The sequence below is a fragment of the Aythya fuligula genome, chromosome 11 (genome assembly GCF_009819795.1).
Source record: "Aythya fuligula isolate bAytFul2 chromosome 11, bAytFul2.pri, whole genome shotgun sequence".
NCBI classification, from domain to species: domain Eukaryota; kingdom Metazoa; phylum Chordata; class Aves; order Anseriformes; family Anatidae; genus Aythya; species Aythya fuligula.
The window spans coordinates 17,697,763-17,710,613 of NC_045569.1; the positions used below are offsets into that span (position 1 = coordinate 17,697,763).

At 40.5% G+C, this 12,851-nt stretch overlaps 1 protein-coding gene across 1 annotated transcript in view; it reads right to left on the minus strand.

The window, feature by feature from the left end:
• The window catches only part of FAM169B (family with sequence similarity 169 member B), a 38,720-nt gene that overhangs the window by 25,450 nt on the left and 419 nt on the right, over positions 1 to 12,851 (minus strand). The window contains exon 2 of the mRNA XM_032194813.1: positions 878 to 1,011. Coding sequence (XP_032050704.1) covers positions 878 to 1,011 — 134 coding nt within the window. The remainder of the gene's footprint in view (positions 1 to 877; positions 1,012 to 12,851) is intronic.

A 12,851-nucleotide genomic window follows, 5' to 3' on the forward strand; every position in this document is an offset into this window, starting at 1 on the left:
AAGGCTGAGCTAAGGACAGAGAAGCCCTCAACTGGGTTCTCTTTGAATTTTGGGGTTTGTTTGTATTTAACCCTACATGGTCCACTAGAGGGCATTAAAAGAATATTTAAAGCTAGTTACATTCCCTGCTCATAGATGTAGCTGCCCACCTGAAATAGCATTTTTCTGGAATCTACTACATACTATTTTCCTAAACTGTGGAAAAGCCACCATATCCCAACCACTTATTTCAACTAACACACTTACTGTTTTGATGGTACAAAACCAGGTAGTCCAGTACACCTTTTATCATCTAGAAAATGCCCAGCATGGAAGGTTTCTCACATTAACTGAAGTCAGAATTTTTAACAGGCCAATTCCCTCATCCCCGGTCCATTCTTCAGGTGCCTCGGGAATGGAATTTTTTAAAGCACTAGCACCTGCAGCATTTATACCATCTGTCAGTTACAGCTGATCTGAACTGAGAGAACCCACACTCAATACTATCAATACAATTATTAGAAAGGATGAAAATAGACTATACAACAATACCTGTGTAAACTGCATATTAGAGGCAGAATACAGAGCAGAGCCCTGATACAAACCTCTACCAAATTCACTTTTGATTCAGCCCTCTGAGGAGGCAGGTCAAAGTGTAAAGTTCAGCTAAGTACTTGAAACCCTCACCCACACTTGGAGGGTTTTAGGACTTGGAGTTTAAGCTTATCTCTAATTCGCAGCACACAAACTGTTTGAAATAATGCAGAATTTGCTGATTTTAAGAGATTTGTAATCTGGCCATACCAGTTTACCCCTATTCACAGACACATCATGAACACAACCAACAAGCTAGTTTGCAAGTACCCTACTTGTAGAATAAAAAATATCAGGCTATTACCTTTTCTCTTCCAGGGATAGAAAAAACATCACGAGTGGATGATGACTGCTTCAAGAGTTTTTCATAATATGTCTCAGCATCTGCTTGCAGAGCCTCTGGATCTCCCACTACTGTATCTACCAAGTAAAGGCAACCTGCAGTTAAAATAAAACACATGATATTTTTTTTAGTTTTAAAGTGAGCTAATAAATACGAATGTTAAAACCACAGTTTTCTCAGCAGTTGATTTTTGTAAATGGGCCCTCACCATTCCCATTGGAGCCTTTTGTAATCGTAGTCTGAAACAAGAAGTCTGGTAAAATTCTATCTATTTGCTATCTACCTCTTGACATGCAATTTTACAAAGTACAACCGTGACAGCATCAAATCACATTTGCCTCGTCTGAATTCAACAAGCAGAGTTTTAAATTTCTCTAGGTGTAAGTAAATCGCTTTAAAGCTATAAGAAGAAAATTCTTCAAAGCACAGCCTGAATTTTAGTACTGTCCACAAATACAACAGGAACAGAATTCCAAAGCTTCCACAGTTTCTTGGAAGGCTGCCCCTTTATGTGACTGTTCGTGATCTGTAGTATATTGTTAGTTATCTCCCCCTCTCTTTTTTTTTCTGCCATTTCAATCGGGCAATTTTACAACAATTGAGTAATGTCAAAAAATACCAAAATATTTACCCACAGAAGGGCTCCCAAAATAACAACTACAACCTTTTATGCAACATAACTTTCAATCCACGTGCCTCAATACTGTAGGATTCATGCAAGGTATTTGTTAGTTGCATGCAAATAAAAATTACATACATCTGATGCCTGCTACGGAAATGCAAATTCCAGGAGAAGCCAAGCATCCTCTTTCTGATACAAGAAATCAGACTGATTGGTGGTTCATCACCAGCTGAAGAACATTAGAGGCAATGGGTTAGCAGTCAAAACAGTATTCTGCCAGTTGCCTGCCACAGAAAGGAAATATTTGCTATTTAAGATCATTTCAATCAACAAGCCATGCCTGCAACTCTTATAAGGCCCAAACTGAGGACAAGATCTTCTACCACACAGCTATAGTTTGAGTCTTAGCTCTAAATCCTCCATTTTTAATAAAGGTTTGCTTTCACATGGCAGTTCCTGTGACCCAAGTTTAATGTGAAATAACTAATCTGATACTAAGTGCAAAGTAAATGGCTGAGACAACAGTCTTCTGAGGGCCACTGTAGGAGCTATTTATATCGAGATTCAGAAACTATGGATCATGAAAGTACAATACTGAAAACTACACCTTTCCATGTAAAAACAGGAGCACGGGACGTGCAGTACCAGGGGAGACTTCATCCACTGCCCCACCGTTCTGCCCCAGCACTGCTCAGTAACCGATTCCTTACCAAAAAGTAAGAAACTACAACTGATAATGCACCATGACCCAGCACAGCTAAAAATACTTTAAACACTGTTTCCCTGCCCTTTGCAGGCAATCAGCTTACATCCTGATAAGGCTTGATAGCAAAGCTCTGCAGTCAGACTGCTGAACAGAAGCTACTCTGCTGTCACAAGATGGGAGAAAGAAGCATTGCAACACCGGCAAGTTGAGTCACTTCATAAAATCCCAGCCAGTATTTAGCACTAGCAGCTGTTTTTTTCTGCAGCGACCTTCCCCACCATGCTGGGTAACACCACCAAGCAAAGAAGCCATATAAGGGAAGGAAGAAATAAGGCAGAAATTAAACATTATTATTTAAAACTTACGTAATTTACTGAAGTAAACTTCCTAGGATTTTTTTTTTTTTAACAAAAGAGCAACATGTAAGATTTAAGTTTAGCACAAAGAAAAATATTGATCATGCTGATAAATAACACTCATGAGATGCAGCTTACGAGGCTATATCCTGCCACTGCAAGGCCAAAGCAACTTAATAAGCACTTTAAAGCTGTCTCCTCACTGAACAAAACAACCAGCACCTTCAAATTTACACTAACCTAATATACTGGTACCTAATCTACTGGTATTCTAAAGTAATAGAAATCCATTTGAACAATAAAATATTGTCACAAATTAAATAATGAGGCATTAGAGAAAACATGATCAACACTGCCTTAATACAGCTTTCCACAGATTAATTTTTTCTCTAAAAATTGCTTTTAGACTTTCATTTAACTTGTCTTTCCTGTGTAATATTCTGAAAATGCTATGTTAGAAGCACGTGTTCCTATAAAGGGTCATGAATTAAACAAATCTGTCCCAACTTCTATATAGAAGGGGGGATCCTTCAGGGCAATATGGAGCAGGTGTCTAACTTTTGGTGCCCTGGAGTGCCCTCAAGAAGTCAGTTGTGCTAAGGCTGGGTTTTGTGAACATCCCCCAAAACCTGCACACCTGTGCACAACCACTAGGGCTGCTCAACTGCCAGGGCAGGAGAAAGATCACGCAGGTAGCTTCAGTTTATGTTAACTGAAGCTTTCTGCAGTACAAAGCAAAGAAGCTATATTGCCTCTTCCATGTATGCCCCTTTCACATGCATTTTGTCTATAAAAACAAACAAAAAAGTGACAAAGTCTAACCATAACTATAATTATTAGGCATTTGACTACAGCAGTAATTATTGCTGGCTAGCAGGACATTACAAAGGTTCCAAAATCAATTGCAAAATAATTTAACTTTGCTTTAAAAGGAAAGCAGCTATTCTCCTGCGAGTGCTTCGGTCTGAGGCCCCTACCAGCATCCAGGGATCCCAGACTTGCAATTTGCCGAGGACAGCCCTTTACCCCAATTTGAATTAGAGGATTTCATATGAATCTGATCTTAGGTAGCGACAACAAAAGAGCCCATTGTAGCAGCCTGACAGCTAGGGAGAAACAGCCCCGAGCACAAAGGGTTACGTCTGGGCGGGGAAGGAGCAGGGGAGCGGAGGGGGGCAGCAGGGGTGAGTCATAAAAAAGGGGCCTCCTGCTGCAGCCACAGAGCGAGGGCCCTGAACCAGGAGCAGAGTAAATGTAGAACGGGAGGCCTACTGCGTTACAGGGCTTCCAGGCATTCATACTGTGGAGGCTGCCATCGTACATAGCCAATGCTGGTAAAGAGGGTGAGTGCATCACATGGACTGGTGCAACAGTGGTGTGAGGACGCGTTTACAACAGACAGGTCCAAATCTGGGGTTTTAGGGAGCTCCAGCATCCAGATAAAGAGGAGGAAGTGTGCACAGATCCACTGGAAAAAAAAGACTCATCCAGAGATAAATTAATGAATTGAAATAGAAATCTGATGGCCATGTTTCCATCTCTAGCATACAAAATGGATTTTAAAGCACAAACTAACGTGGTAATTCTGCTTCTGCTCTCGTTTGTTTCCATGGAGCAGGCTGGGCCGCGTACTCAAGCTACTACGTGTAAGTGCATCTGCTCACTCTGGTGCTGTGCCATCAATTTCTGCTAAGAATCTGGTACCTGAAAGGAAAAGCTGCAGCTATACAGGCAGCCAGGCACTGCCTGTGCTCCATCATCCTTAGGGGACACTCACAGCACTGAGAGGCACCTCACTCAGCCTACGCCACCATGCTCCTCTGCTGATCGGCACAAACCAAGGCCCCCATTCCAGCCCTGATCCTTAAACTCAATTTTTGTCTAACCCCACTTGTAATCCACCTCTGATTTCCTCCAGAACAGAGAGCTGGATTTTATGGGTGCTTCATGAAGTGGACAAATGTTGTTCTTGTAAAGGTAAAAGTCAGACAAAGAGCAGTTTGCTTAGGATCCAAAAAGATCAATACGTGTGAATCCAGACAGATCTGACTGGCATTCTGACGTCCTGCATCAGGCAGATATATAACAACTGGAAGCACAAAACAGAAGGCAATACTCTATCTTGAGCTAGAAATTGATTTTCGTGGACTAGAGACAGACCCCATCGTTACAGACTCAGCAAGAATGTCATTTGATAACTTGAAGTAAGCAGGAAATATTTTTCCATGGGTAGAAGAATGTATTCTCGATACAACAGAAAACACATGGTGCACACACTTGGATGTGAAATTCCACAAGTGAGACTGCAGAGTGCAGGAATGCCCGAAGGTAAATGAAATGCCTCGACTGATTCTTTTTGACAATTCTTCTACATCCTCTGCAGCTAAACCCTACATCATAATAGAAATAACTTAACTAGAGTATAGATAACTGCAGGCTAACATGCACGGGATGCTACAGCAGTTTAAATCACTATCACGTTCCTCGAGCTCTTTTTGACTAGTCACTTCAGTACCTATGGATTAGTTTTACCGTTTTCTCACTATCTAACAAATCAGTTACAACTCGGCACAATCAACTCCATCTCTTCATTAAAATGCTTTAAATACTCATTTAGATTTCAAATTAGTGTGCACTGCCAATTTACTTTGTCCCATTGATCAAGAACCCAACATGCAATTTATTAAACAAGAGATACTTGCTTTAGTAGCTAAGAATTTTCTGTTCCTGCGTTCATACGTAGCTTATCAGGACTGGGTCCCTAAGCCAACACGTTGGTGACGCAGACATTTGGGACCTGACACACCACCGAGTTGGCAAAGATCCGTTAAGGTGTGCCGATACTTCCAAGAAAGTGTTAGTTGTTGAAAAGAGGATTTCAGAAATTCATAAGAGCATTTAGGATGCAGCTGGATTTGTGAAGCGAAATACATCAACCTCACTGTAGATGAAGCGTTAAAAGAGTGTTGTGTCTGAAGTGAATTAATCATTTATCCTACAACTACTTTTTCATGTTCTACAAACAGAGGGAACGACGGTACACGCATCCATTAAGTGGGTGTTTACAGAAGAGCTATCAGTCACCGCATGATCAGTACCTGGATCGTGCATCTTAGTGTATGTGGTTGTGCAAATGTGCATTGCGTTTATACATGAAAGAATGAAAAATACTCAGATGGGATTATTAATGGTAACAGACAAAAATAACCGAGCAGTTCTAACTTCTAAGTCTCATTAGTTTTTATTCAATTTTGCCGTTTGTTGTGCTTGGAATAGCAGTACTGGTTTCGTTTATTTATTGGCTTTATTTGCATGCCAATATATTTCACAATTTAAAAAAAAAAAAAAAAAAAAAGAAAAAAAAAAAAAGAAAAAAAACTTCAGCAGGTTTTAAGTGTTCCTGATGGTATCATGGGTTTTTGCTGTCCAAGAACTATTTTCCACATTTTTTTTTGTAATCAAAAACCACTTCGCAATACGTAACAAACATACGTACACCAACGCAAAAAGTCTGCATATCAAATCAATATTTAGGAGGGCATGTTCTTGTAATTAAACCAGGCAACTAAGATTTATTCTTACCACAGGTGTGTTTTTGTGGCCCCCAACAAATCACTTTATCTTCTGTCTGGGTTGTTATCACTTAAGTGTACGCCTTATCTACCACTTCAAAAGGGCGTGACGTTTTTCATATCAGTCCCTCTGAAGTCACAACATGAAAAGACAAAGAAATCATGTAGCATAAATCGTTCTCTGTTCTCCTGTGGCCTGTCGCTGCCACACTACGGCAGCAAACCCACGACAGCGTCTCAGATCTGAAGATAACATTTTTTGCTCCCGTAAATTGAGTACACGTAACAGAAGTACTTTCCATTACCCTCGCACAGGAGCGGGAGCTCTGCGTTAAACGGCAGCGCTTAACACCAACTTCTCCCTTCCTTCCAAGGGACTTGAACAGCTCTGTGCATGTGGTTATCATTAGACAACCATATTTGTTTAACCTTTCAAAGGAAGGAAGAGGTCTTTGGCATGTTCCCGGGAGTACACGCAGAACCTAACTCTCATATCCTGAATTTAATTGAGCAACTTCATGTCAAAAAGCCCGAGCTGGAGTGTAAGTGAAACTTCAGCACCGTAACAATGTGTGGTGGCAGTGGAGCTATGGGCAAAGGCTGCGGTGTGATATCTGTCCAACCTGGCAAGGCAGCCCTTAACCACACGCTGTACATCATTAATGAAAACAATGTTCTGCCCCACTGCATTACTTTTCACCATTACTAACAGAGCAATCACTCTTGGAAGGTAAAGGATGAAAAAAATGCGTTGGCATCAGCATCGCTCTAAGCCTTGAGCCAAAAATGCCATTTATGTTTTAAATGTAATTCTATCATAATTCAAATGGTGAAAAAGGTCTCAAGAGACAAACTAAATATAAGTTTCTGACTGCAGATAATTTTCTGCTGTGGAATCAATAAATTAAGGCAGAAGTGAAGGGAAATAATCCTAATCCCATCCCCAATTAAGAAACCAAACAGTTTAAATACGAGTTCAGCTGTAGCTTTACATGTCGTTATTGCAAATTCTGCAACTTATGAAATGGAAAAAAAAAATAGACAATGGAATTAAATAATTGATTTAATTACTTAGCTCATTTTGGAAAAGCGCCCGGATGAAACCACGTTATTTAAAATGTTTTCAAATCTAGGAAAGCAAGTGTACATTGAAGGGATCACATAATGGCATTAATCAACCCAAACCTGCAGTGGTCCTGTGCTACAAACAGGTTTCAACTGCGTGTTTTCCTTCAGATGGATATTCAGCAGTGTTATACTTAAAAAAAAATAAAAAATAAAGCCACACCCAACTCATAGTACAGATAAATTGAAATACATCTGTGTAAACAGGCTCCCCCTGCCACATTATACACAAACTGCACATCTGGGCTGGCATGTTTTGCACAAAGCTCTAACCTAATGTAATTGAGAAAAGCTGAGATATTACGGCCCAGAAACAGACTTCATAAATAAATACCGTAGCGTACTGTGAAAACATGGAAATGCTACCAGCTGTAACTATGACATATCAGGAATTCGACCTCCTGCACATGTAACTCTCTTCTTCACAGAGCATAGATGCTAGAAAGAGGTAGGGAGAACAACTCAGGGAAGATACAGTCCTGAAGAGAAGCGACCTTCAGGACCATAATCCATGCAGGCTGGAAGGTTCCAGTTCACACCAGGCTTTCATCAAGGAAATTTCATTGACTCCAAGGTATTGCTGCTCTTAGGTCTGAATCTGTGAACATCTCAGCTAGGTTCTTAATATAACTAATTTCAGCTACTGAAGACAGGGGAGGTAACAGTAGTAAGGATTTCCTTGCATATGTAAGAAAGATCTTTGAATTGTCTAACAATTATTTGTCTATGCCTAAACAAAATGGAATATACAAGCCAAAATGAACTTCTCCAAAACAACTGCATCCACATCAGGGGCTTTTTCCAGCACAACTCTGTCCGTGCTACATCTCACTTCATCAGACCCATAGCCAAAATAGCTATGCCAGCAGAAACTCCTATTTCCCAGCATGACCTCAAATTTGAGTCTGACTCTCAAAAATCTAAGCAAAGAAGGAATGGGAGGCCCCAAATGACACTGAGATGTATCACTGAAGTACCTTCATCGTTCAAAGAGGCTGACTAGAAAGAAAAACTACAACAAAGGTTCAGTAAACAGCAGCAGAGCTTTTAGGAATCACAAGTTCAAATGTGATGTAATTAATTCAAGCCTTTACAAAGATGAACGGTAGAAAGGAGGACACAAATTGGCTAAAAGTCATCCCGTAACATAAGGGAAAAGGGGAAGACAATGTCTCCCATAGTGGCAAACAAGGAGTAGTGAAATGGTAGGAAATGACAACTGAGTTGGAAAATGGACTGACATGAAGACGATTTCATCCCGTGGGGACAAGCCAGACAGACTGCCAGTTCGGCCAGTTTCAGAAAATACTCGTATTTTAAGACCAAGGAGCATTTGAAGTGATTACTAAAACACCCACCCTCAAAAACTGGCACCAGGACTAACATTTGAGCAGCACATTAAATACATTTCCTTGTTACTACCATCATTCAAAGCATGTGCAGGGAACCGAAGGCCACAAGGGCTACGCACAACCCCTATCTTCATCTCATGCAAACTGCACAAATATGTGCAGCATCCTGAAGGTTCCTGAAAGCCATCGTTTGCTATCAGAAAGGACGTTCCCCAGGCAAATGATGCAGCAATGACAATACAAGACAACTAGCTCGATTTCCAGTGTTACCTATCTCAGATCCCCCATAATTTAAGTTGCAAATGTTTTGCATCTGAAAAATCTACTGCTCCCACCAGTAGAGTGCATAAGTCTACCTAAGATAGCTCAGCAGCCTCCCCAAATTGCTTGCAAAGCCAATTTGTACAGCCAGACTAATCTCAAAATAAAGCAATTAATTTGAGCAAAAAAAGGAAACAAAACAAAAATCCCTCTTTTCCATAACAATTTACACATTGCTAAATTTATTATGCAGCTGCAAATTAATACATCACCTTCACTAGCTATCACAAGCCTGTATTGGAACTTCTTGCTAAGGCAAAAAATAAACAGCTGTACGTAGTGGAGAAAACATGTAAACATCTCTCTTGTTTCTCTGTGCCATTGTGTCAGCTATTCTACGTGTCTTTGAAGGTGCTCCAAAATCAGCAAGGCTCTGCTTCTGCTTTTCCTTTTTTTTTTTTTTTTTTTTTTTCCCTCTCTTCTCTCTTTTTTCTTTTTTCTTTTTTTCATTTTGGGAGGAGGAAGAAGCAGAAGGACAGACTGGCAATAAAGGGCTACCTCTGTGCTCTTCACAGTAAAGCTGAGATTGTTTAAATTCAGTTTACACAAACTCTTCTGTAAGGACAAAAGAAACCACTGCTGGTGGTTAAAAATGCAAAAGGTTTTGATTGTAAGGGCTTGACAATCAGCCAAAGATATGACTAGGGGGAAAAAACACAGCAAGACAGCTATGACCAGAATGGAGGAAACAAGGAAAAACACATGGCCTGACTTCAGAGCAGAAAATTGACTTAGGCTTTGCATAAACGACAGCATACCTCAAAGCCTGCCTGATCCACAGCCTGCCTGGAATGAGAACATGTAGTCTAAAAGCAGAGCCTATTAAAAGGCATAATGTTTCTAAACGGCATCTGTTGCGTACTAATAAGCATTACTTAAAGGACACAGGCCTTAAATTGCTACCAAACGTGCACTTATCTGAAACTGCTGCAAGGCAATCATTACAAAAATGTCACATGACACCATGGGAATTTGAATAATATAAGATGTTTTTATTTAGTTTGGCTTGAAATCATTACAAAGAAAAAATATGGAGGCACTTTCTGAGATTTTGAGACTGTGGAACTTCACAGGAATGAAACACTAGCAAGAATTACATCAGCAGAGCCATTTGCCATCTGTTGTTGGTAATACTATAAAGACCAGCCACCAGACAGCAGTTTTGAAGGTTGCAAACACACAACATTTTTAAGCATCCGCAGACCGCTCGGTAAGCGAGCAGGACCCAGTTTACTTTCGGTATGTGTGACCTGAGGGTCTGCCAATCGTTTTGCGAAGACAGCAAAACCGTGAATTGCCACCACAAGTTTGGGAGTCTCCTGGTGCGCAACCATTATACAACGCAGAAAATATACCAGCCTGTTCTACACCAGTTCTTATAACATACTCATAAGCATAATGGCTGCACACCTCCCACTCGGAATTTAAACAGGCTAGACTTTCCCTGGTGTTGTTTGTTCTCTCATACTCTCCTCCCAAGGGAAGGAGAAGGTTCACTGCCGTGCTATTATGGGTAGGGACTCAGGTTTGTTTGCTGGGTTTTCACTGTGTTTTTTCTTTGAGAGAAGTATTTTGAAGGAGGTAGGATTTTGTTTCCTGCTTCTTTTCCTTCTAAGACATAACTATGTATTTATGTTAAAGCAAGGTTACAGTCATCTGCCTTGCCTGTGGCAGGGAAAGCGAGGAGGTTATGAAAATCCCTATCTCTCAGAGATACACACACGCCTCACTCTGAGGAAAAGTCTGCTTGTTTCATAGAGTTTAGTTATACTGAAGGAGTATGGTTGTTGATCAGACTCATCTTAGAGCTTCAAGTAGCTTTCTCTAGATGTAGGGACCACATTCATAACACATAGCACATCTACACTACCAGAATTTTGAGTTTCTACCTTTCAGGGTGCTGACCTCCTCCTGCCTGTAAACTTTAACTGATTAACATGGATTTCATTGAGGGCAGGGAATTTTCCATCTACCTAGAGAGGCAGATGGAAATTTAAAGCTTCATTAGTGCAATTGTTGAACTAGATGTACAGGTTTGTCATGTGGCAACTATTTCCCAGGCGCCAGCATCGTATGTATTTTGTTACTCACTGAATGTCTTTTGTCGCCTTGTTGTTAGATGGTTAGCACCTACAAGTCTGACTCTCAAAATGCTCTGAAATCAAAACTGACTTGTGGCAAGGCTGAATTTAAAACAAGAACCTCAAGTTCTATGTCAACATCTGGCCTGCTTTTCAATGGCAAGGTTTGTGAAGAACAGTTACAGGAATAGACCTCAAGAACAAGTAGAGTTGCGGCACCTCAGTTACAGCAGGGCACGAACTGAGAAGTACCACTTGCACAAGAAGAGCTAATGGCCGACTCCAGTATTTTCTTAAAGTGTTATATACCCAACCTGTTACCAACAGTTACATAATTACTTTAAACCTACCAATATTCAATTATTTAACTGCCAAAATTCAGACAACACCTGGAAACAATGTAATCCATTCAAAAAGAGGAAGGGAATGGAAGAACTATTTTAAACATTTCAGAATAATGAAAAAAAATGGGGAAAAAATGTTGACAGAACCTGAAGTGCCCAACAGTACATTTGCCTGGACATGAAAAAATGAGGCTCATTCATCTAGAGATATGTTATTTAAAAACATCAGCAGAATTAAGAGTATTAAAAAAAAAAAAAAAAAAGAAAGAAAGAAAAAAGGATTATTACCAATGTTTGACTTTCAGAAGTGGCTGATAAGAGGGAAAAAATAGAGCCATCTGACTACAGTGCATTTAGCCATCAGCAGTTAGAGGAACTAATGAACAACATCATTATTTTACTGAAGGGGATGAAGTAGGTGCTTTAGATAAATGGCAGCAACTTAAAATGCGTTTCAGAAGATAAATTCACTTTCTCTCCATTTACCTGCTAGCGTGACAAATTAAGAAAGAAGAGCATAAAAACAGAGCAGGAGGGAAAGCAGTGCAAAAGCTAACTGAGGTGATGCAACGGGCCCTTATCCAAACAAGTGCATGAACAGAGATTCTTGGAAGTGCTCCTAGTCAAATATAAACCAGGAACACTACACATGCCAGACTGCCTTGGAAATCCATGATAGAGCATGTGCAGAAGATTCACCTGTCCTAAAATAAGCTCCCATACCAAGCACCAGGAGCGTTGTCTTTTGGGAACTCAGTGTCTACTCATGTCAAAGCCATGTTCCACCTCATAACGAATTGCAAGTTCTCTGTTGGCCCACACGGGGCAGAGAAGCTCTTTAGCTATGGCCAAAACCACCAGTAGATTAACTTGTGCTGAAAGCAGATGGTTTTTCTCTCCCCCCAAAATTAACCATTAGAAACCGTGTATTTTTTGTTCTACAATCATCTCACGATCAACAAAGCAAGTATTTACTGAATACCCTTTCTTAAGTAACCAAGGGCAACGTAGAAAGCCTTTTATACCTCCTCTCTACACCAAAATAATGCAGCAAGTTATTTCGTGGTGGTCAAGACACAATGTGTTTACTGCTCCTTTCGTCCCCGAAACCGTGTTGTAACTCAGTCTGAGTAAACACTTTAACATCTCCTCTGCAATTTGGCCTCACAGATGTAGAAGTATGTTTACACAGCACTGCCTCTGCTCTTTATTAGTTCTCCAGTACCTCACCATTAAGGTCACAGGCCAATGCACCTGTGCCTCCACACGCACACAAGCTGCGCCATTTTACCAGCACCACCCGCTGAACCAAAGCTGACAGAAATTGCGGGGCCAGCTCCTCTCTGCTTCAAGGCATGTTTGGGCTACCCTTAAAAAAAAAAAAAAAACTGGAGAAGCTCCTTGTGCGCTTAGGAAAGGGAGAAAAAAGAAAAACTTCAGGGACTTGCTCTGGTAG